Here is a 21,031-nt window from a genome sequence, read left to right as displayed (position 1 = left end):
TTAAAAAGCCTTGGTGCTTTGTGTGTAAAAACAGAGGCCATAGGCCAGGGGATAAGTCCTGTCCAGGTAAACCCCCTGAGCCTACCACCACTAATACATCAAGCTCTAGTGCCCCTAGCAGTAGTGGTACTAGTGGTGGGACTGCTGGCAACAGTCAAGCAAAGGGTGTAGTTGGGTTCACTTTTGGGTCCATAGTAGAAACTGGGGTAGTCACTCCCAAGACAGTTTCTGTCACACCTAGTGGCATTGGCCTTGCCACACTGGCTGCTTGTCCCCTTACAATGGATAAGTACAGGCAGACAGTTTCAATAAATGGTGTTGAGGCCTTGGCCTACAGGGACACAGGTGCCAGTTTCACTTTGGTGACTGAAAACCTAGTGCCTCCTGAACAACACATCATTGGACAACAGTATAAGATTATTGATGTCCATAACTCCACTAAGTTTCTTCCCTTAGCTATAATTCAGTTTAGTTGGGGTGGAGTTACTGGCCCTAAGCAGGTGGTGGTATCACCTAGCTTACCTGTAGACTGTCTCTTAGGTAATGACCTAGAGGCCTCAGGTTGGGCTGATGTAGAGTTTCATGCCCATGCAGCCATGCTGGGCATCCCTGAGGAATTGTTCCCTCTCATTTCAAGTGAAATGAAAAAGCAAAGGAGAGAAGGCCTGAAAACTCAGGATCCCTCTCCATCAACAGGTAAAAAGGGTATCACAGTATCCCCTAACCACCCTACCATTCAGGATACTATTCCTGTGGTGGGAGAAACCTCTCCTGGGGTGGCACCTGTTCCAAGGGAATCATCAGCTGGCAAAGCTGGACTCCCTGAGGTGGAAGTACCTCTCTGTGGGATAACTAACATTGGTGAGAAAAAGAGCACCATTTTAGTTAACATGGAGCATCCCTCCAACCCTCCCAGAGAAACTTTAGTGCAGAAACTCTGCACTGCCTCACAACACTTAGGACAGCATCCCTGCCCTAGTGTGGAGCTGATAGGACAGCATCCCTGCCCTGCTCCAACTCAAGAGAAACAGCATCCCTGTTCTCTCTTCCAGCCAAATGGACAAAGTTTTTGTCCAGCTATGGCTTTACTGAGACAGCATCCCTGTCTGGCATTTCCATCATTACAAATAGGTTCAGTGGATAATTCCCACTGCTCTAAACTAAAACTTACTGATAGAAACTCTGAAAATACATCTTCACATTGTTGGTTAGCTAAAAAACTTCAAACAGGGTGGTTTACATCCCCACAGGGAAGTAACCATATAGTGGATGATAAAGGGAGTAACCAGTCTATTGCAGAGCTACTCTCTACTTATCACCACTTAGACAATAAAGTCTCAACTGGCCAAGGTTAGCCTTATTGTCCTTCGTTTGGGGGGGGGTTGTGTGAGAAGGTAGCCTCTTTCTAGCCTTGTTACCCCCACTTTTGGCCTGTTTGTGAGTGTATGTCAGGGTGTTTGTCACTGTTTTCACTGTCTCACTGGGATCCTGATAGCCAGGCCTCAGTGCTCATAGTGAAAACACTATGTTTTCAGTATGGTTGTTATGTGTCACTGGGATCCTGCTGGTCAGGACCCCAGTGCTCATAGGTTTGTGGCCTATATGTATGTGTCACTGGGACCCTGTCACACAGGGCCCCAGTGCTCATAGGTGTGCATGTATATGTTCCCTGTGTGGTGCCTAACTGTCTCACTGAGGCTCTGCTAACCAGAACCTCAGTGGTTATGCTCTCTCATTACTTTCAAATTGTCACTAACAGGCTAGTGACCAATTTTACCAATTTACATTGGCTTACTGGAACACCCTTATAATTCCCTAGTATATGGTACTGAGGTACCCAGGGTATTGGGGTTCCAGGAGATCCCTATGGGCTGCAGCATTTCTTTTGCCACCCATAGGGAGCTCTGACAATTCTTACACAGGCCTGCCACTGCAGCCTGAGTGAAATAACGTCCACGTTATTTCACAGCCATTTTACACTGCACTTAAGTAACTTATAAGTCACCTATATGTCTAACCTTTACCTGGTAAAGGTTAGGTGCAAAGTTACTTAGTGTGAGGGCACCCTGGCACTAGCCAAGGTGCCCCCACATTGTTCAGAGCCAATTCACTGAACTTTGTGAGTGCGGGGACACCATTACACGCGTGCACTACATATAGGTCACTACCTATATGTAGCTTCACCATGGTAACTCCGAATATGGCCATGTAACATGTCTATGATCATGATATTGCCCCCTCTATGCCATCCTGGCATTGTTGGTACAATTCCATGATCCCAGTGGTCTGTAGCACAGACCCTGGTACTGCCAGACTGCCCTTCCTGGGGTTTCACTGCAGCTGCTGCTGCTGCCAACCCCTCAGACAGGCAGCTGCCCTCCTGGGGTCCAGCCAGGCCTGGCCCAGGATGGCAGAACAAAGAACTTCCTCTGAGAGAGGGTGTGACACCCTCTCCCTTTGGAAAATGGTGTGAAGGCAGGGGAGGAGTAGCCTCCCCCAGCCTCTGGAAATGCTTTGTTGGGCACAGATGTGCCCAGTTCTGCATAAGCCAGTCTACACCGGTTCAGGGACCCCTTAGCCCCTGCTCTGGCGCGAAACTGGACAAAGGAAAGGGGAGTGACCACTCCCCTGACCTGCACCTCCCCTGGGAGGTGTCCAGAGCTCCTCCAGTGTGCTCCAGACCTCTGCCATCTTGGAAACAGAGGTGCTGCTGGCACACTGGACTGCTCTGAGTGGCCAGTGCCACCAGGTGACGTCAGAGACTCCTTGTGATAGGCTCCTTCAGGTGTTAGTAGCCTTTCCTCTCTCCTAGGTAGCCAAACCCTCTTTTCTGGCTATTTAGGGTCTCTGTCTCTGGGGAAACTTTAGATAACGAATGCATGAGCTCAGCCGAGTTCCTCTGCATCTCTCTCTTCACCTTCTGATAAGGAAACGACCGCTGACCGCGCTGGAAGCCTGCAAACCTGCAACATAGTAGCAAAGACGACTACTGCAACTCTGTAACGCTGATCCTGCCGCCTTCTCGACTGTTTTCCTGCTTGTGCATGCTGTGGGGGTAGCCTGCCTCCTCTCTGCACCAGAAGCTCCGAAGAAATCTCCCGTGGGTCGACGGAATCTTCCCCCTGCAACCGCAGGCACCAAAAAGCTGCATCTCCGGTCCCTTGGGTCTCCTCTCAGCACGACGAGCGAGGTCCCTCGAATCCAGCGACACCGTCCAAGTGACCCCCACAGTCCAGTGACTCTTCAGCCCAAGTTTGGTGGAGGTAAGTCCTTGCCTCACCTCGCTGGGCTGCATTGCTGGGAACCGCGACTTTGCAAGCTTCTCCGGCCCCTGTGCACTTCCGGCGGAAATCCTGTGTGCACAACCAAGCCTGGGTCCACGGCACTCTAACCTGCATTGCACGACTTTCTAAGTTGGTCTCCGGCGACGTGGGACTCCTTTGTGCAACTTCGGCGAGCACCGTTTCACGCATCCTCGTAGTGCCTGTTTCTGGCACTTCTCCGGGTGCTACCTGCTTCAGTGAGGGCTCTTTGTCTTGCTCGACGTCCCCTCTCTCTGCAGGTCCAATTTGCCACCTCCTGGTCCCTCCTGGGCCCCAGCAGCGTCCAAAAACGCCAAACGCACGATTTGCGTGTAGCAAGGCTTGTTGGCGTCCATCCGGCGGGAAAACACTTTTGCACGACTCTCCAAGGCGTGCGGGACCCATCCTCCAAAGGGGAAGTCTCTAGCCCTTGTCGTTCCTGCAGTATTCACAGTTCTTCAGCCTAGTAAGAGCTTCTTTGCACCAACCGCTGGCATTTCTTGGGCATCTGCCCATCTCCGAGTTGCTTGTGACTTTTGGACTTGGTCCCCTTGTTCCACAGGTACCCTCAGTCAGGAATCCATCGTTGTTGCATTGCTGATTTGTGTTTTCCTTGCATTTTCCCTCTAACACGACTATTTTGTCCTTAGGGGAACTTTAGTGCACTTTGCACTCACTTTTCAGGGTCTTGGGGAGGGTTATTTTGCTAACTCTCACTATTTTCTGATAGTCCCAGCGACCCTCTACAAGGTCACATAGGTTTGGGGTCCATTTGTGGTTCACATTCCACTTTTGGAGTATATGGTTTGTGTTGCCCCTATCCCTATGTTTCCCCATTGCATCCTATTGTAACTATACATTGTTTGCACTGTTTTCTAAGACTATACTGCATATTTTTGCTATTGTGTATATATATCTTGTGTATATTTCCTATCCTCTCACTGAGGGTACACTCTAAGATACTTTGGCATATTGTCATAAAAATAAAGTACCTTTATTTTTAGTATAACTGTGTATTGTGTTTTCTTATGATATTGTGCATATGACACTAAGTGGTACTGTAGTAGCTTCACACGTCTCCTAGTTCAGCCTAAGCTGCTCTGCTAAGCTACCATTATCTATCAGCCTAAGCTGCTAGACACCCTATACACTAATAAGGGATAACTGGGCCTGGTGCAAGGTGCAAGTACCCCTTGGTACTCACTACAAGCCAGTCCAGCCTCCTACAAGGTAATGATTAGAAGATTGGTGCTCATTTTCAGATGCTCGGAATACCGAACTCTCCTTGCCCAATCTGGAGCCACTAAGATTACTTGGGCCCGGTAGTCCCTGATCTTCTTGAGAACTCTGGGCAGAGGTGGTAAGGGCGGAAAGGCTTACATGAGGCCTGAATTCCACTCGCAACGTAAAGCGTTGCTGAGCAACTAATGCCTTAGAAACTCTAACGCACAATACTGCTGACATTGCGCATTCTCTGCAGAGGTGAACAGATCTAACCAAGGCTCTCCCAACGGCTGAAAGAGTCCTTGCGCCACCTCTGGCTGGAGATACCATTCGTGATCCACTAGGTAACGATGGCTGAGTTCATCCGCCCTGTCGTCCAGAGAACCTGCCAGGTGTTGAACCACAAGGGACACAGAGCCTCTTGACAAAGGGTCCATGACCCCACACCGCCCTGCTTGTTGCAGTACCACACTGCGGTGGTGTTGTCCATTAACACCTGCACTATTTTCCCTTTTACAACAGGAAAAAATGCTTTCAATGCCAGTCAGATCGCCTGGAGCTCCAGTAAATTGACATTGAGTCCGGAAAACAAAGACCCCTGATCTTCGCCTCTCCCAGATGGAGTCTGCCTCTGACCCAATCTCAGTTCACTAACTACCATTGCAGGTCTTTTGCAGTTCCCTCCGAGATCTGAACTGTGTCGGAAAGATTCCCCTGATGCTGCGCCTACTGGAACTTCAGATCCTACTGCAGAACCCTCATATGCCATCTGGCATGCTTGACTAGCAGGATGCAGAAGGCCATGAGTTCCAACAGCCTCAGAGTCTGTCTCATGGAAATCCAGGATAGAGGCTGAAAAATTGGTATTGTAACCTGAATATCCCGGATTCACTGCTCAAGAGGATAAGCCTGAAACTGTACTGTGTCCAGAATGGCTCCAATAAAAGGGAGCTTCTGAGAGGGAGTCAGGTGTGACTTCGGCATGTTTGAAGTGAACCCCAACAAATGCAGGAGGTTCGCTGTCGTCTAAAGGTGGATGATGAGAGCCTGGGGCGTAGGAGCCTTCAACAGCCAGCCAGAGCAGGGGTCGCTCTGGTTCCCAGAAAGGGAGAGAGGCTCGAAGTCAGCCCTGGCTCTGGTTCCGCAGAACCGTGCCTGGAACTTTGATGTTTCCGAGATGCCTTGTCAGCAGAAGGGCTTGGCGAAGTCGAAGTCTGCTTGGACTTCTTCTTTTTCTTCTCCCTGTTCCCAAAGTGCCCAGAGGACCTCAAGTACAAAGACGAGGACTTAGGGCTCCTGGAGCGGTCCCGCGACCTCCTCCTCGATCAGGACCGGGACCTCCCAGGAGTCGGGCCAACCAAAGTCGACTGCAGGGCCGACATGAGCTTCAGAGACCACGCTCCCAAAGCTTTTGGACCATAGCCATGGCCCGGCAGTCGGAACACAACTTCGAGTCGTGGTCTCTATTTAGGCACCAGAGACATACCTGATAGGGGTCCGTCATCAACATAGCGCCACACAGCTTTAACCCTGACTTCCTCGATGTCATCCTGCACAGACTTCGAAAAGACTAGAAAAAAAGGCCGAAAAGGGCCTGCCAAAAAAAGCAGAGGTTAGCTCAAATCCGGAACCAAGCATAACCTGCGCGGAAGGAAAAGAACTGACGTACGTGCTCTGAGGTGGTGCCTTTATAGGAGAGTGTGATGTCACAGACAGCTCCAACGATGCTGACGATGTCACATGGAGCCGAACGACGCCACCAGACGGCGCACACAGGCTGGCTGGTAAATTTGCATGAACTCTGGCTACCTGACTCACGAGGCCTGTGGGTACTGTGTCCTCAGCTAGGAAAACGGTTGGAAGCCTTCTGGTCATGGTGGTTGGCAGGTAGTGATGTGGCTGGAAGCCCCTTTCCATGAAAGGAGTGAAAGGTGGAGTGGGTTTAGTGAAGTGCCATGGAAAGGCCAAAGGACTTGACTGTGGCCCTGCTGTCCTTGAAGCTCTCTAGGAATGAGTACACCTTGTCTCCACAGAGATGGGTGCCACTGAAAGGAATGTCCATTATCGAGGCCTGAACAACCCTTGAAAAGCCAGTGGTTCTTAACCAGGTGTGGTGCCTAAGGGCCACAGACTATGAAACCACTCTGCCTAACGAGATGGTCGTATCCAGCCCACAGCATATGGAGAATTTAGCTTGGTCTCTCCCATCTGCAGTAGCTTGAGAGAGTATGGCTCGGGCCTCCTTCGAAATCACAGGCAGTACCTCTGAAACCGAGTACCAGAGCAAATGGGAATATCGCCCCAAAAGGCACGGTGTGTTCAACAACTGTAGTGCTAGGTTATTGGAAGAAAACAAGTTCTTTCCTGAGGTACACAGGCCCTTGGATTCCCTCTCCGGGGGAGTGGCAGTGGTAGGGAATGCGCCAGGATTTACTTTGGAAGTGGTGGCTTAGACCACCAAGCTCTCTGGGGTGAGGTGTGTTGTGAGGAAACTAGGAAGCTCTGTCTGTGGTTGGGCGATGGCAGGCATGCGACCTATGTACAGGAGCTCGTATTCAGGGCTTGGACCAGGCTCCAACTGGGATGCCCGTGACAGCTTTGTTAAATGGGAGAAGTAGTTCCAATGGGGTGACTCTTGGCTGAAGCTCCTCCAGCAAGATGTTTGTTTTGACAGCGACAGAGGGCAGGTTAGGGGTCCATGACCTTGGCTGCTCTACTAACCACCAGAGCAAATGAGGCTCACTTCTCCATAGCAATGGTAGGAGGAGAGATCAAGCCAGTATCTGGGATGGTGTCCTGTCCACTGGCATCCACCAGATCCTCACACCAGGTGTCCTCTGTGACATCAGGGGCTGGTATTCATCAGAGTCCCTCACAATCATCTCCAGGTCCAAGCCTACACAAAGAGGGCACTGGAATGCCTCAAGTTGGTGCTAGAGTAGGACGATGCTCATCCGGCTCCATATCGGAGTTGGGGATCAAGATGAGGACTGTGCCACTGGTGGAAGCCGTTGGCGGTGGCTCGACCGGTGCCGCTCCGGATTCATCCATGGGGCCAGAATGGGGAGGTGAACCTGCTGGCAGAAGACCAGTAGGAACCCCTCCCAAATCTGCAGGGCCTGCAGGCCCACCAGTGGGGACGGTTGGCTGAAATAGGAGTTGCATGGCCTCATAAAACTCAGGGTGTTTGGTATTGGTTGCTCTGGCTGCAAGGAACTCCGGGAGGCATGGAGACAGCCCAGGAGCAGGCTCAATTGCAGAGCCAGGCCTCGAATGCGGACACTCCCTCTTCTCGTCAGATGACTTTGACGGACAAAGACCTCTTTGACTTCTTACTCTTCTTACTTATGTGGGACTTACTTGAATGCCTGGATGACTTCGACTGACGACGAGCACTTGGAGGGGCTCTGCAACTGATCCCGGGACCTTCCTCTCAACTGATCCCGGGACCTTCCTCTCAACCGGGATCAAGACCGCTGAAGGTCAAGCAGCAAGGAGCTTGAGGGACCACTCAGAGCACATGGCACGACAATGCAGCTCTGCATTGTGGTCACCCTCGAGGCACCAGAGACAGATGAAGCGCAGGTCCGTCACAGACATTTGTAGGTGACAGGCACCACAGGGTTTCAAACCAGCCTTCCTTGTGAACATCCCGGATACACCAGGAGACAAAGTCTGAAATTTATGTTGACAGACAGTTAAAAAAGAGTCCGCCAAAAAAGACCGGAGGTAGCTCTTCTCCAGATCTGTGCTGCCTGGCATGGAAAAAAAAAATAACTGACGTCAGAGTGCTGGGGTGGTGCATACAAATAGGCACCAGTGTGTCACTTCCGGCGCAGATGCCGCTAATGATGCTATGCTGAGTTGAACGATGCCACCTACTGGCGCACAAGGGTACTGATTATAAAACATTTCTGGATCCAGTCTGACGCCGGGGGATAATTCTAAGGTAAGGAATCTGCAGCTAGAAGTCTCTATCAGATATAGGGTATCCCAGCATTAGTATGTTTAGATTTTATTAATCAGTCCAAGATGCAGAGTTGTGTATTGTCTAAAGGCTGCTCACGAGAAATGTATGTTTTATGGGCCAGAGATTTAGAGATTCTGCCCCAAATGCTTTTCACCCATTCCACTGTATCCCTATCATTGGCTCAGCTTGGTGGTGAAGGCAATAGAAGGAATGGTTCTTCAAATCCAAGGGCCTGTTATACCAAGTGTTTAAAACAGAGCTGCAGATTGCCAAAGTAGAATATTTTAATGTACACTGAGTGCGTAGCGCCAGCATTGTCTAGGAGTCTTTTAATACAGGGATATGTATTTCTAAACCCTCTGGGGTTTGCCAGGCTTTTAGAGGCTCAGTAAGCTAAAGAATGAGAAACGGAAATTAGAGAATAAATAAGTTAGAATAAAATGGAGGAGACACGGGGGGTTTAATATAAGAAATCTTTGGAATTCTGAAACACATCAGATAGTGAAATTAGGTTCCTGAATAAGTATACTGCTAAGCAATATAGGGAGGCTGACAGACCACGCAGAACATTGGCTGGATCGAGTCTGCCTCAGTGGGCATCAGGAGATTTGACTGAGATAATAGATGAGGAAGGGGAGATCCAGAGGGATGCCTTCGCTATACTTGGGACATTCAGGAATTTTAATACTGAACTATATGTGTCCCTAACCTACTTAGAAAGGATCACACTAGTCTGAGCTGGAAAAGGCAGACAGGGAACTACTGATAAGGCCCACTTAAGCAACTGAAATATAGGAGGCAATGAAACACATGTTCAACAGTAGGGTACTAGGTAGTTATAGATTTTTTCAAAAGATTTCTTCTAGCCATGTTTTCAAAACCGTAAGTGTAAGGAAATGCCTCCTTGGCATGGTTACCCCCTGACTTTTTGCCTTTGTTGATACCAAGTTATGATTTGAAAGTGTGCTGACGCCTGCTAACCAGGCCCCAGCACAAGTGTTCTTTCCCTAAACTGTATCTTTGTCTCCACAATTGGCACAACCCTGGCAACCAGGTAAGCCCCTTGTAACTGGTACCCCTGGTACCAAGGGCCCTGATGCTAGGAAAGGTCTCTAAGGGCTGCAGCATGTCTTATGCCACCCTAGGGATCCCTCACTCAGCACAGACACACTGCTTGCCAGCTTGTGTGTGCTGGTGGGGAGAAAATGACTAAGTCGACATGGCACTCCCCTCAGGGTGCCATGCCAACATCACACTGCCTGTGGCATAGGTAAGTCACCCCTCTAGTAGGCCTTACAGCCCTAAGGCAGGGTGCACTATACCACAGGTGAGGACATAGGTGCATGAGCACTATGCCCCTACAGTATCTAAGCAAAGCCTTAGATATTGTAAGTGCAGGGTAGCCATTAGAGTACATGGTCTGGGAGTCTGTCAAACACGAACTCCACAGCACCATAATGGCTACACTGAAAACTGTATCAAACTTCTCAGCACAATAAATGCACCAGTGTGTACTTTATTGTAAAAATACACCCAGAGGGCATCTTAGAGATGCCCCCTGAAAACATACCCGACTTCCAGTGTGGGCTGACTAGTTTTGCCAGCCTGCTCCATACCAGACATGTTGCTGGCCACATGGGGAGAGTGCCTGTGTCACTCTGTGGCCAGTAACAAAGCCTGTACTGGGTGGAGGTGCTTCACACCTCCTCCTGCAGGAACTGTAACACCTGGCGGTGAGCCTCAAAGGCTCACCCCCTTTGTTACAGCGCCACAGGGCATCCCAGCTAGTGGAGATGCCCGCCCCTCCGGCCACAGCCCCACTTTTGACGGCAAGGCTGGAGGAGATAATGTGAAAAACGTGAGGAGTCACTCCCCAGTCAGGCAGCCCCTAAGGTGGCCTGAGCTGAGGTGACTGACTTTTAGAAATCCTCCAACTTGCAGATGGAGGATTCCCCCAATAGGATTAGGGATGTGCCCCCCTCCCCACAGGGAGGAGGCACAAAGAGGGTGTAGCCACCCTCAGGGTTAGTAGCCATTGGCTACTAACCTCCCAGACCTAAACACACCCCTAAATTGAGTATTTAGGGCCCCCCAGAACCGAGGAAGACAGATTCCTGCAACCTGAAGACGAAGGACTGCTGACCTGAAGCCCTGAAGAGAAGACGGAGACACCAACTGCTTTGGCCCCAGCCCTATCGGCCTGTTTCCCCACTTCAAGAAAAACTGCAACAGCGACACGTCCCCCAGGGTCCAGCGACCTCTGAAGCCTCAGAGGACTACCCTGCATCTAAAAGGACAAAGAAGCCCCCGAGGACAGCAGCCCTGTTCAACAAAACTGCAACTTTGCAACAAAGAAGCAACTTTTAAAGACCACACGTTTCCCGCCGGAAGCGTGAGACTTTCCACTCTGCACCCAATGCCCCCGGCTCGACCTGCGGAAAACTAACACCACAAGGAGGATTCCCCGGCGACTGCGAGCCCGTGAGTAGCCAGAGTTGATCCCCCTGAGCCCCCACAGCGACGCCTGCAGAGGGAATCCAGAGGCTCCCCCTGACCGCGACTGCCTGCTTCAAGGAACCCGACGCCTGGAAAAGACACTGCACCCGCAGCCCCCAGGACCTGAAGGAACCAAACTCCAGAGCAGGAGCGAACCCCAGGTGACCCTCTTCCTAGCCCAGGTGGTGGCTACCCCAAGGAGCCCCCCCTGTGCCTGCCTGCATCGCTGAAGAGACCCCCGGGTCTCCCCATTGATTCCTATTGAAAACCCGATGCCTGTTTGCACTCTGCACCCGGCCACCCCTGTGCCGCTGAGGGTGTACTTTCTGTGCTTGCTTGTGTTCCCCACTGGTGCCCTACAAAACCCCCTGGTCTGCCCTCCGAAGTCGCAGGTACCTACCTGCTGGCAGACTGGAACCGGGGCACCCCTATTTCCATTGAAGCCTATGTGTTTTGGGCACCACTTTGACCTCTGCACCTGACCGGCCCTGAGCTGCTGGCGTGGTAACTTTGGGGTTGCCTTGAAATCTCAACAGTGGGCTACCTTGGATCCAAATTTAAACCCTGTAAGTGTTTTACTTACCTGTGAACTTAACCTTTACTTACCTCCCCCAGGAACTGTTGATTTTTTCACTGTGTCCACTTTTAGAATAGCTTATTGCCATTTTTGCCAAAACTTTACATGCTATTGTGATTATTCAAAGTTCCTAAGATACCTGAGTGAAATACCTTTCATTTAAAGTATGGTTTGTAAATCTTGAACCTGTGGTTCTTAAAATAAATTTAAAAATATATTTTTCTATATAAAAACCTATTTGCCTGGAATTGTCTTTGAGTGTGTGTTCCTCATTTATTGCCTGTGTGTGTACAACAAATGCTTAACACTACCCTCTGATAAGCCTACTGCTCGACCACACTACCACAAAATAGAGCATTAGAATGATCTCTTTTTGCCACCAACTTACCTCTACGGGGAACCCTTGGACTCTGTGCATGCTATTTCTTACTTTGAAATAGTGCATACAGAGCCAACTTCCTACAGCAAGAAACTGAAACCCTTCAACCTTCTTTATACATCATTTTCACTCTACAGAATCCCAGCAAACCAGCCTCTAATTGAGTCTACTAGAGGCCACTTCTGTTAATCAATAATGACACTAATCACTGGGAAGGTGGCTGTTTCCAGAATTCTTCCATATGCCTGGATTGGTCATGCTGAAGCAGGATCGATTTGTGCCTTGCTGGTTGATGACCACCTTGTTTCCTCTGCTGCAAATGGCGCAGCAAGATTTCAGTAGATTCTCTGTATTAATGGATGCTGAAAATATGTTTCCCTTCCAGGAGTGGTGCTTCCTATTCTCAGTACTGCACAAGCACTGACTTGGAGAAGATTTTATAGGATGGATGACCATGCTTTACATCGATCTTCGTACCTATATGACAATAATATTCCAGGTTTAACAACCTATTATTTTTCTTTAGAGGGAAATGACACTGATGCCTCATCACCAATACTGTTTCATTTTTGGATTCAGCTGTTGTCGTGTGTCGTTAGGAAATATCACTTGCGTGCTCAGCTACTTTTTGGCAAGCTTCGGGTTCTTCTTCTGTGTGCTGACAACATTCTATTTTAAGTGTGGGAGCTGGAGCAAATCCTAGCTCCAAAACTGTGTGAGTTCATCAGATTTGGTGTGCAGTCAGGCCTATGAATTAAATTAAATACACTGGAAGAATTCCTCCTGATTTGCAAGGCCGCTCCATCTTAATTTCAATACCCACTGAATTACAGTGACACATTGGTTCATGCCTAGGGGTGCTGATTTACTGCAAGACAGTTGAGAGACTGAGAAAAAAAACACAAGCCAGTGCTACACAAACTGCAGAAAAGTGTAGATAGTTTGATTGATTGTCTCCATCTCTGGCAGAACTCATTGTACTAACTGAAATATTTATCTTTTCAGACGTGATGCTGAGCTACAAGTCATGATGTACTGTACTCTTACTTCAACTCCTTGCACAATGTTGATTACTTAAAAAGTGTTACATTAAAATAAAAGTTTATTATACTGCAAACATATCATATGGAACACTTATTAGTCCTCATCACTGGTCTCATGTCCATAAAGTGGAAGAAACATTCCTTGTCAGAGTTTCAAGGAGCCAGCCAATGAAAGGCAGATAAGATCTGCATTAATGTTTTGTATGTCATACCTAGCTAAAGAAGAAAATTATTCTGTAAGCATTGCAGAAGACCAATTTGGGAGCAAGTGGCCAAACTAGAGCCTCTTACATCTGTGTCAAGTTTGTGTTGACGGTCTTTGTAGTCAAGATCAAAACGGCAAATATTTTGTTCAAGAATCCTTTGGATACCATATGCCAAGGTTTCGAGTACCATATTATGAGTTTAACAACCCTGAGCAGAGGGACACACAAGCAGCTAAAACACGAGAATAACAGGTATGTGAAACAATAACTAAACATTCCTCTATCAACTCTGAGAGGTCAGAGAATCAAAATATGTTGACCCACATTGGAAAATAAGAACAATTTGCATTTATGGCACTTAAAAGGTTTGATACATGACACTACCACGGACTAAATGGGAAAAAGGCTTGATATGATCAGTGCAGGTACTTCACTCACCACTCCAGGAAGACAATGTATCTTTATTCAGAAGGCAGAAAACTTGCAATTGAAGATGCCACTTGTTCACTGCTCAGAGCTCCTTCCCCACAGAAAAGACTAAAACTTATTGTGTAGTGAAGTTCACACTTACGTGGGACACAGGGGTTTCTACTGAACTAATATTGTGCATGATTCCGGACCAGGAGATCAAACAGCTGATACGCTTAGAATTCTGTAGAGCAACCTGAGCCAATAGCTCCTTTCCAAGTTAACACAAGCTTCAGGGGGCAGCGCTATATGGAAGGTGCATATTCTGGTCCACTTAATATATACTGTTTATTTGCATTTAATGCTGGAAGGTGATCAGTTGCATTTTGGTGTGTTTCCTGCAGTGTTTTTTATCCACTTCTGTTTTTTTTTATTTGCACACAGCCTAACATGTTACAAAGCTGTAAAAAAACATGAAAAAAGCTGTGGTAATTTGGCTTTTGGAAATTAACTTAAAGTCTGTGGCTGCTCGAATTTAGAACTGAAAACACAGCTAATCTGCAACTGCTAAAGAAAGCACATTGCTTTTAAACAGGAATCATCAGGTAACCTAACCATTTTACCACATGTCAGTGGCAGAAAGCAGTCTTGCACATAAACCTGCTTTGAAGTGTTAGCAGTGCCTCCATGTTGCATAGGACATAGGGCTGTAGCAGGTTTTGCAGGCCTGTCAAAGGATACAAGATACAGAGCCTGGCTCGATCTATTGTAGCAATACTGGTAAGTGTGAAAGATGGTATGTGGAGATGCAAGGGATGCAACACAAAATGGTTCCCGTGTCAAGATGGCAGAACTTCTTCTAGATGTCTGCAAACTCCAAGACAACAACGTTTTTTGGAGTCATATCGCAATGACTAGCCAACCACCAATATAAAAAAACACTTGCAATGCAATGGGTCTCGCATTTGCTTGAGTTAGAGCTATTAGCATTGTAAAGTCCTAACTGGATTTTTCTTGCCACTTAAACTGAATATGAAAAGTAGAACAGTTGACATAAGTGAGCTGTTTCAAAGCGCCATGGCCGCCATGAGCATGAGCACAAAGGAGAGACACAAGAAGAAAAAGAAGTTCTCTCGCAGTCAAACAGATCGGCCATCGTGCAATCGCCCATGTAACAGGGGCTGTCTGCCAGGCGGTAACAAAACCACCCCAATGAGGGACAAACGGAAAGCATTTACCAACGATAACAAAGGGTTTTTGAAAAGGAAGCACACAAACTAATGAAAGTGATGCACGTAGTTAAAAGCCCAAAATACTTACAATAGGTCAAGCGCTTGCACGCTCGATCTAAAAAAATAGATCCTCTATGATAGTGTGACAACATTGTATTAGCGGTTTTATTGTTTCCTTATAGCTCAGCAAGTCATCCTTAAAGTTTTGTTCCAATATTTCTTGACTGTGTTCTTGCAAATGTATTTATCTGGAAGAACAAGATACTTGCCTTCAGTCACTTTCACTCTGATTGATATGTCTCTTGCTGCAGATACGTCTCGAACCATTCCCAGTTCTGTGGTTGAATCTCAATCTTCAAGCTTTCAAGCTTTTATACAAATCCCAGTTACCGAAACTATTTGGAAAAGCTGCAGTGCCATTCCCCGATTCATGTGATGTCATTTCCAGAAGTGCTCAAGAGAGTTTATAAAGGTGTCCACCTGCTTTAGTGAATTCAGTTTGCCTTAACTTCTGTGTCTCCCGGAAAGAAAAACTTGGCAAAATAAAATGTGCACTAAAAATATTTCCTTTAAGAAATGTTACCAAACTGCAACATACGCTCAGCAAGAGGAGCAGAAGGAAGACAATAACCAATATGCATAAAGATTCCTATCCTTCTGAAAGAATACTAATAAAGGGAAGTAATTCTGCCCAAAGATGTACCTCAAAAAGCTTAAGCAGAGACTTTTCATCCAAACTGCCATTCATTGCTTACTTCCACATCCTGATAGCTGTGCTCTGAGAACATCCCAATTGAAAACTAATTGGTGGCTTGAAATTTGCTGAAGCCTTGGACCAGGACTCTCCCCTAGGAGTGCAGCAGTGTGGCTTTCCCTCTATTTGAATAAACTCGCACAATATCCGTCGCTCCTTTACCGGTGAGAGCGTAACTCTCATTGCTATACATATAAACCCATCTAAAGACTAACTGCTTAGCCATAGCTCTCCTGTCTTTTGACTCAATGTAATGTAGCAGAAAGCATGTGCATAGAACGATGTTATGTTTCACTTACTGTTCTCAACATATCTGTCTCCTGCTGTAGCTCCTGAAGTCGATTCTCGCTTTGGGACTGAATGGCTTTTTTCTGCAGCTCCAATTCTTCCAATGCAAGGCAGTCCTGCTCCTTTGCTTGTACTGTGTTCAGAAACTCTTCATGACTTTTCACCTAATAAGAAAGAATAGTTTATTTACCAAGTGTAGTTGCATTTGTACTTTAAGATCTCAAGCATCACAAGCTTATTTACAAATAGGATATGCATTGGCTTCACCTGTTGTGGAAACAGCGCTAGATGACTACATCAAAAACTCGCCCCTTGCTTAACAGTTGGCTGTGAAGTGAATTTTAAGAAAGCAGTGATGCTGCTACTACGTTTCCAGTGCATGCATCAAGAAAGAAACTGTAATGGGGCAGAACACTGCAACCAGTTTAATTTATAGTAAGATATTTTTACTACCATTAGCTGAAAGGCTTGGAACTGTAGTAATCATTAAAAATGTATAATACAAATAGATACAGTGTTGTTGTAACTAAGAGGTTATACTTGTGTTCCTGTGTTTAAGTTGCATTGATATGGATTCCTAATCGGCCTTCTTAAAAAACACAGATATATCTTCCACTCACTATAAAATATAAATCTGGTATCGGAAAGGGGTCTATACGTGCCCAAGCTAAGTGTCACATCTCAAATGACTCTAGACTAAACACTATTACTTGTGCTCTAAGGTAACTATAACTCGCAGCCCTGCCATGCAAAGGCTTCTCGTCAATAATTTTATTGCAAATGTTGGGGTTATAATAAAGATGTCATTATTGATGTAATATGTGGGGTAAGCAGCAGTGCATGGCGAGGGTGCGAGTTATGGTTACCTTAAAACACAAGTTATAGTGCCCTGAGATAAGTTTTAACTATAACTGTTGAATTTCTACGGTTTTGTGCATGTAAAATCTACACCTAACTTTAATCCCTATAACCTTTGATTTTTTTAGTGAATTTTTAAGTTTTTTTAAATTTTATTTCCTAACTATAATGTCCCTGTAACATTTGTTTTTTTCTGTGAATTTCAAAGTTTTTTTTTAACATTAAGTAATATCAAGTTACATTATGATACTCCAACACTCGCCGCGCACGGCCTTTGGCTGTGTGTGGCAGAGGTTGGCCGCACAGCATGGCCTGCTGGCAGGCCCTGCCACCACCCCCTCTAGGCACACAACCCCCTGGGCCACACACAACCTTTAGCCATGTGCGGCAGGAGTTGGCCAAAGGGCCTGGCACCCAACCCCACACCACACCACGCATGGCCTTTGGCCGTGTGCAGCAGGGTTGCCTGCAGGCGATTCTTCCATGTGGAATTGCAGAGAAAACACCCTTGCTTTGCCTTGGACAAGTTCAATACCTTGGGCGGATTTGTCCTTTACAGAAGCAGAGCTTTAACTGGGGAACCTGTCATGCTTACATTTGTAAATGGTTCCCACTGAGGTTTAATTTCAGTGAAATGAGCATTGGTGCCAGAATAGATCCTCACCTGCTTACTTATCCAAGAGTCCACAGTTTTGCACAAAATGTCTACCCAATTGGAATATTTTTTACTGGCTAATTAGTAAGTGCTACCTCGTTGTTAAATGCATATTGCACATTCCATTGTACCACTGCCTAAAGTACAACAAGGTAATGCCTGTTACAATCTCTGGTGTAAATTTGGCAATGTGTCTTCCTACTGAAATCTTGGCTATAATGAATCCCTCTGTAGAGAAGAGGGTGCTTCTACAAAGAGTTGCATCTCCACCAAACAAGGGCACTTCCTCTTACTCAGATGAAGTAAGTGCTTCTGTGTTTGGTGAAGATGTGCTTGTATTCCTCTGCATCAGGAACACTCAGTGGGGTCTTTTGGTAAGCTGTCCATAAAGCTGGAAAAAGGAGGGAAGATCGAGGTAATTTTGCACATTTGCATACTGGTAGTAATTAAGTGGAGGAAGAATGGATTCTGCTCTCACCAGCAGATGACACGAAAGATCCAGCTCATTACAGTCACCACAGAAGAGATAGTGTTGCAATCTAGATAGACAGGGGAAAATGGCAGACTCCATTCTCCCAAAATTGTTTCATCTGTTTTCCTGCCTGCTTGGCAGCGGGAAGGAAAACGGATGAAAAGTCCACTCCCAGTGAGTGGACTGGTGGGAACTGTGATAGCTACTGCAAGCAACAGCAAACTACTATGTCCTGAGGGTGGGTATCTATGGACGCAGGGAGCTGGCCCTTGGAGGGTGGGGGCCCAGGGCCATTAAAGGCTCCAAGAGGGGGGGCGAGCCCCAGGGAGGTGGTGGTCCCTGGGGCCAAATATGGGTATGGGGGTGGGGGGCGTGCTTCCCCCCTTCCCCCTTTTAAAATTACTGAGCCCCAGGGAGGTGCTGGTCCCCATTATAATTTCTAATCAAGGAGGAAGGCCTCCACGGCCCTCCTCTTATTACAACGCCAGGACTGCGTAGGTGGTGGTCCCTCAGGGCCTGAAAAGGTGTACAGAGGTGGGCCTCCTCTAAACTCACATTGGCCACGCCTTGGGGTGGTGCTGGTCCCCATACTAGCCATGTGGAGGATGCACTCCCTCCCTTCCCATAATTTATATTCACCTGGGACCTAGCCCACCTGGGGGCTGAAACAGAAACAACTGCAGGACACTGCGCTTTTTTTATTTATTTTTTATTTTGCGGGAGACCCCAGCACCGGGCCTGGGCGGTCAGGGTACTCCTACCCCACCCCCTTTTCTTTATTTTTAATTTTTGTTTGGGAATCGGCTGAATCAGAGTCCCAAATTGGCTGCCAACACTTTCTAGCTGAGTGTTGGCAGCATCTGTGTTCCAAGATATCTATATTTTGTTTTAGCTTTAATATCTCCAAAACTACTGAACTTATTACAAAAAGTAAATTACAAACATTACAAAAAGCATGCTTTCTGGACCAAGATCTAGCGTTCTGCCAAATTCGGTGCAATTCTGCCCAGTGGTGCGGACTATAGTTGTGTCTAAAAACCCTTATGGAAATCACATGGGGAAAAAGTGTTTTGGGAGTCCCCCCCACCCAAACAGCTTTTTCTCGCCCCCCACTTGACTAAGCATCCTGAAACTTTTAAGACAGCAGCTGAAGTAAGTGGTGTACTAGTTTTGACAATCTCTGGACGATCCGTCAAACAGCGCCAAAGTTATAACAAAACACGCTTTTCCGAAGGAAACTAGGTCCTAACTATAACTACCTACTGGCGACGGATATATATATCTATATATATATATATACATATATATATATAGATATATATATATATATATAGATATATATATCTATATATATATAGATATATATATCTATATATATATATATATGTTAAAAAAAAAAAAGTAGTGGTGTTAGCTATAGTAAAGGTTGCCTGAGATAGGAACTCATTGGATTTTTGTACCTTAATAACTTTGCACCTGTTTGACAAATCTCCCCTGAATTTTCCAGAACTGATTGTACATTGGCAGATGAAGGAAACATTTGCTGCCTTTGTTCAAGGGGTACAAAGACACCATGCTACACTGTAAGCCACTCTGTGGCACTCCACTTTCCAAGACTATACGACACGCCAGACCGCTCCACGGTACGACACACCACTCAACTCAATGACACTTTACACGCCTATATGCTAAGCCTGGCCATGTCACTCCACTCTACAACATAACACTCCACTCTATGACAATTAACTCCACTCTACTCCACTATACAATACTTTACCCCCACACTATGCCAATGTTAAGGCTCCATTCTACCGCATTCTCCTCCACTCTATGCCACTCCACTCTACAAAACCGTACTAGACTCTATGCCACTATACAAGACTGTACTCCACTCTGTCTCCATACACTCCATGGCACAACTCTACTTCACTCCACTCCAATCTATGGAACTATATTCTACTACACTACAATCTGTGACACTATCCTCCGCTGTACTGTTACACACTCCATATACAAGAACTCCACTCAATGGCACTGGACTCTACAATTTGAAACACCCTTTTATTAAAAATAAAAGAAAACATTGAAACTCAATGAAAAATAAACAAAAGTTAAAACTCACTTATGGTTAGGAAATCTTTATTTAATCTTCATTTACAAACTAACCGTCAACTGCACAAACATTAGATATTAAGTAATAGATATGCCTTAAACTTCTAATGTACGCACCACATTTAAATTACTATATCTGTATACCACCTTTCTATGCAAACCAAACAAACTATACAAAAAATACAAATTTAAGTTAGTTACACCTTAAACGTATTATTTTTGTACCACCTGTAGGAAACTGGCCCTTGTTTGCAGTATTCGCCCGAACTGCCCCCCCCCCCCACCCTATTTGCCCGATATCGGATTCTAACTTGACTGTGTGCAGGGATCCTATTAACCGGGCCCCAGCAACTGAGTTTTTTCCCTAAACTGTACCATTGTTTCCACAATTGTCACACCCCTGGTGCACAGGTAAGTCCCTTGTAAAAGGGCTGTGTGGCCAGGGAGGGTCCTAAAGGGCTGCAGCATGTATTGTACCACCCTTTGGGACCCCTCACCAAACACATGCACACTGCCATTGCAGGTTGTGTGTGTTGGTGAGGAGAAAAAAGGTAAAGTCGACATGCCGTGCCCACAACCCACTGCCTGTGGCATAGGTAAGTTACCCTCTAGCAGGCTTTACAGCCCTAAGGCAGGGTGCACTAAACAACAGGTGAGTGCATAGCTGCATGATAAATATGCCCCTACAGTGTCTAACTCCATTCTTAGACATTGTAATTGCAGTGTGGACATATTAAGTACAAGGGCTGGGAGTTTGCCATTACAAACTCGACATCTCTATGATGGCTTCACTGAAGAGTGGGAAGTTTGGTATCAAACTTCTCAGCACAATAAACCCACACTGATGCCAGTGTTGGATGTACTGTAGAAATCACACAAAGGGCATCTTAGAGATGCCCCCTGTATTTTACCCAACTCTTTAGTGCAGGGCTGACCTGTCTGTGCCAGCCTGCCACTAACAGACACGTTTCTGACCCCATGGGGTGAGAGCTTCTGTGCTCTCTGGGGGCAGGAACAAAGCCTGCTCTGGGTGGAGGTGCTTCACACCTCCCCCT

General features: G+C 46.7%; 1 protein-coding gene across 3 annotated transcripts in view; it reads right to left on the bottom strand.

Moving 5' to 3' along the window:
* GOLGA4 (golgin A4) overlaps window positions 1–21,031 on the bottom strand; it is a 758,002-nt gene that overhangs the window by 303,735 nt on the left and 433,236 nt on the right. For all 3 annotated transcript variants that reach the window (XM_069215119.1, XM_069215129.1, XM_069215138.1), the window contains one exon: window positions 15,891–16,043. In XM_069215119.1, the coding sequence (XP_069071220.1) occupies window positions 15,891–16,043 (153 nt within the window). The remainder of the gene's footprint in view (window positions 1–15,890; window positions 16,044–21,031) is intronic.

This window comes from Pleurodeles waltl, chromosome 2_1 (assembly GCF_031143425.1).
Source record: "Pleurodeles waltl isolate 20211129_DDA chromosome 2_1, aPleWal1.hap1.20221129, whole genome shotgun sequence".
Taxonomy (NCBI): Eukaryota; Metazoa; Chordata; class Amphibia; order Caudata; family Salamandridae; genus Pleurodeles; species Pleurodeles waltl.
The sequence above is the reverse complement of the archived record's forward strand: the minus strand, read 5'-3'. Positions and strand labels throughout refer to the sequence as shown.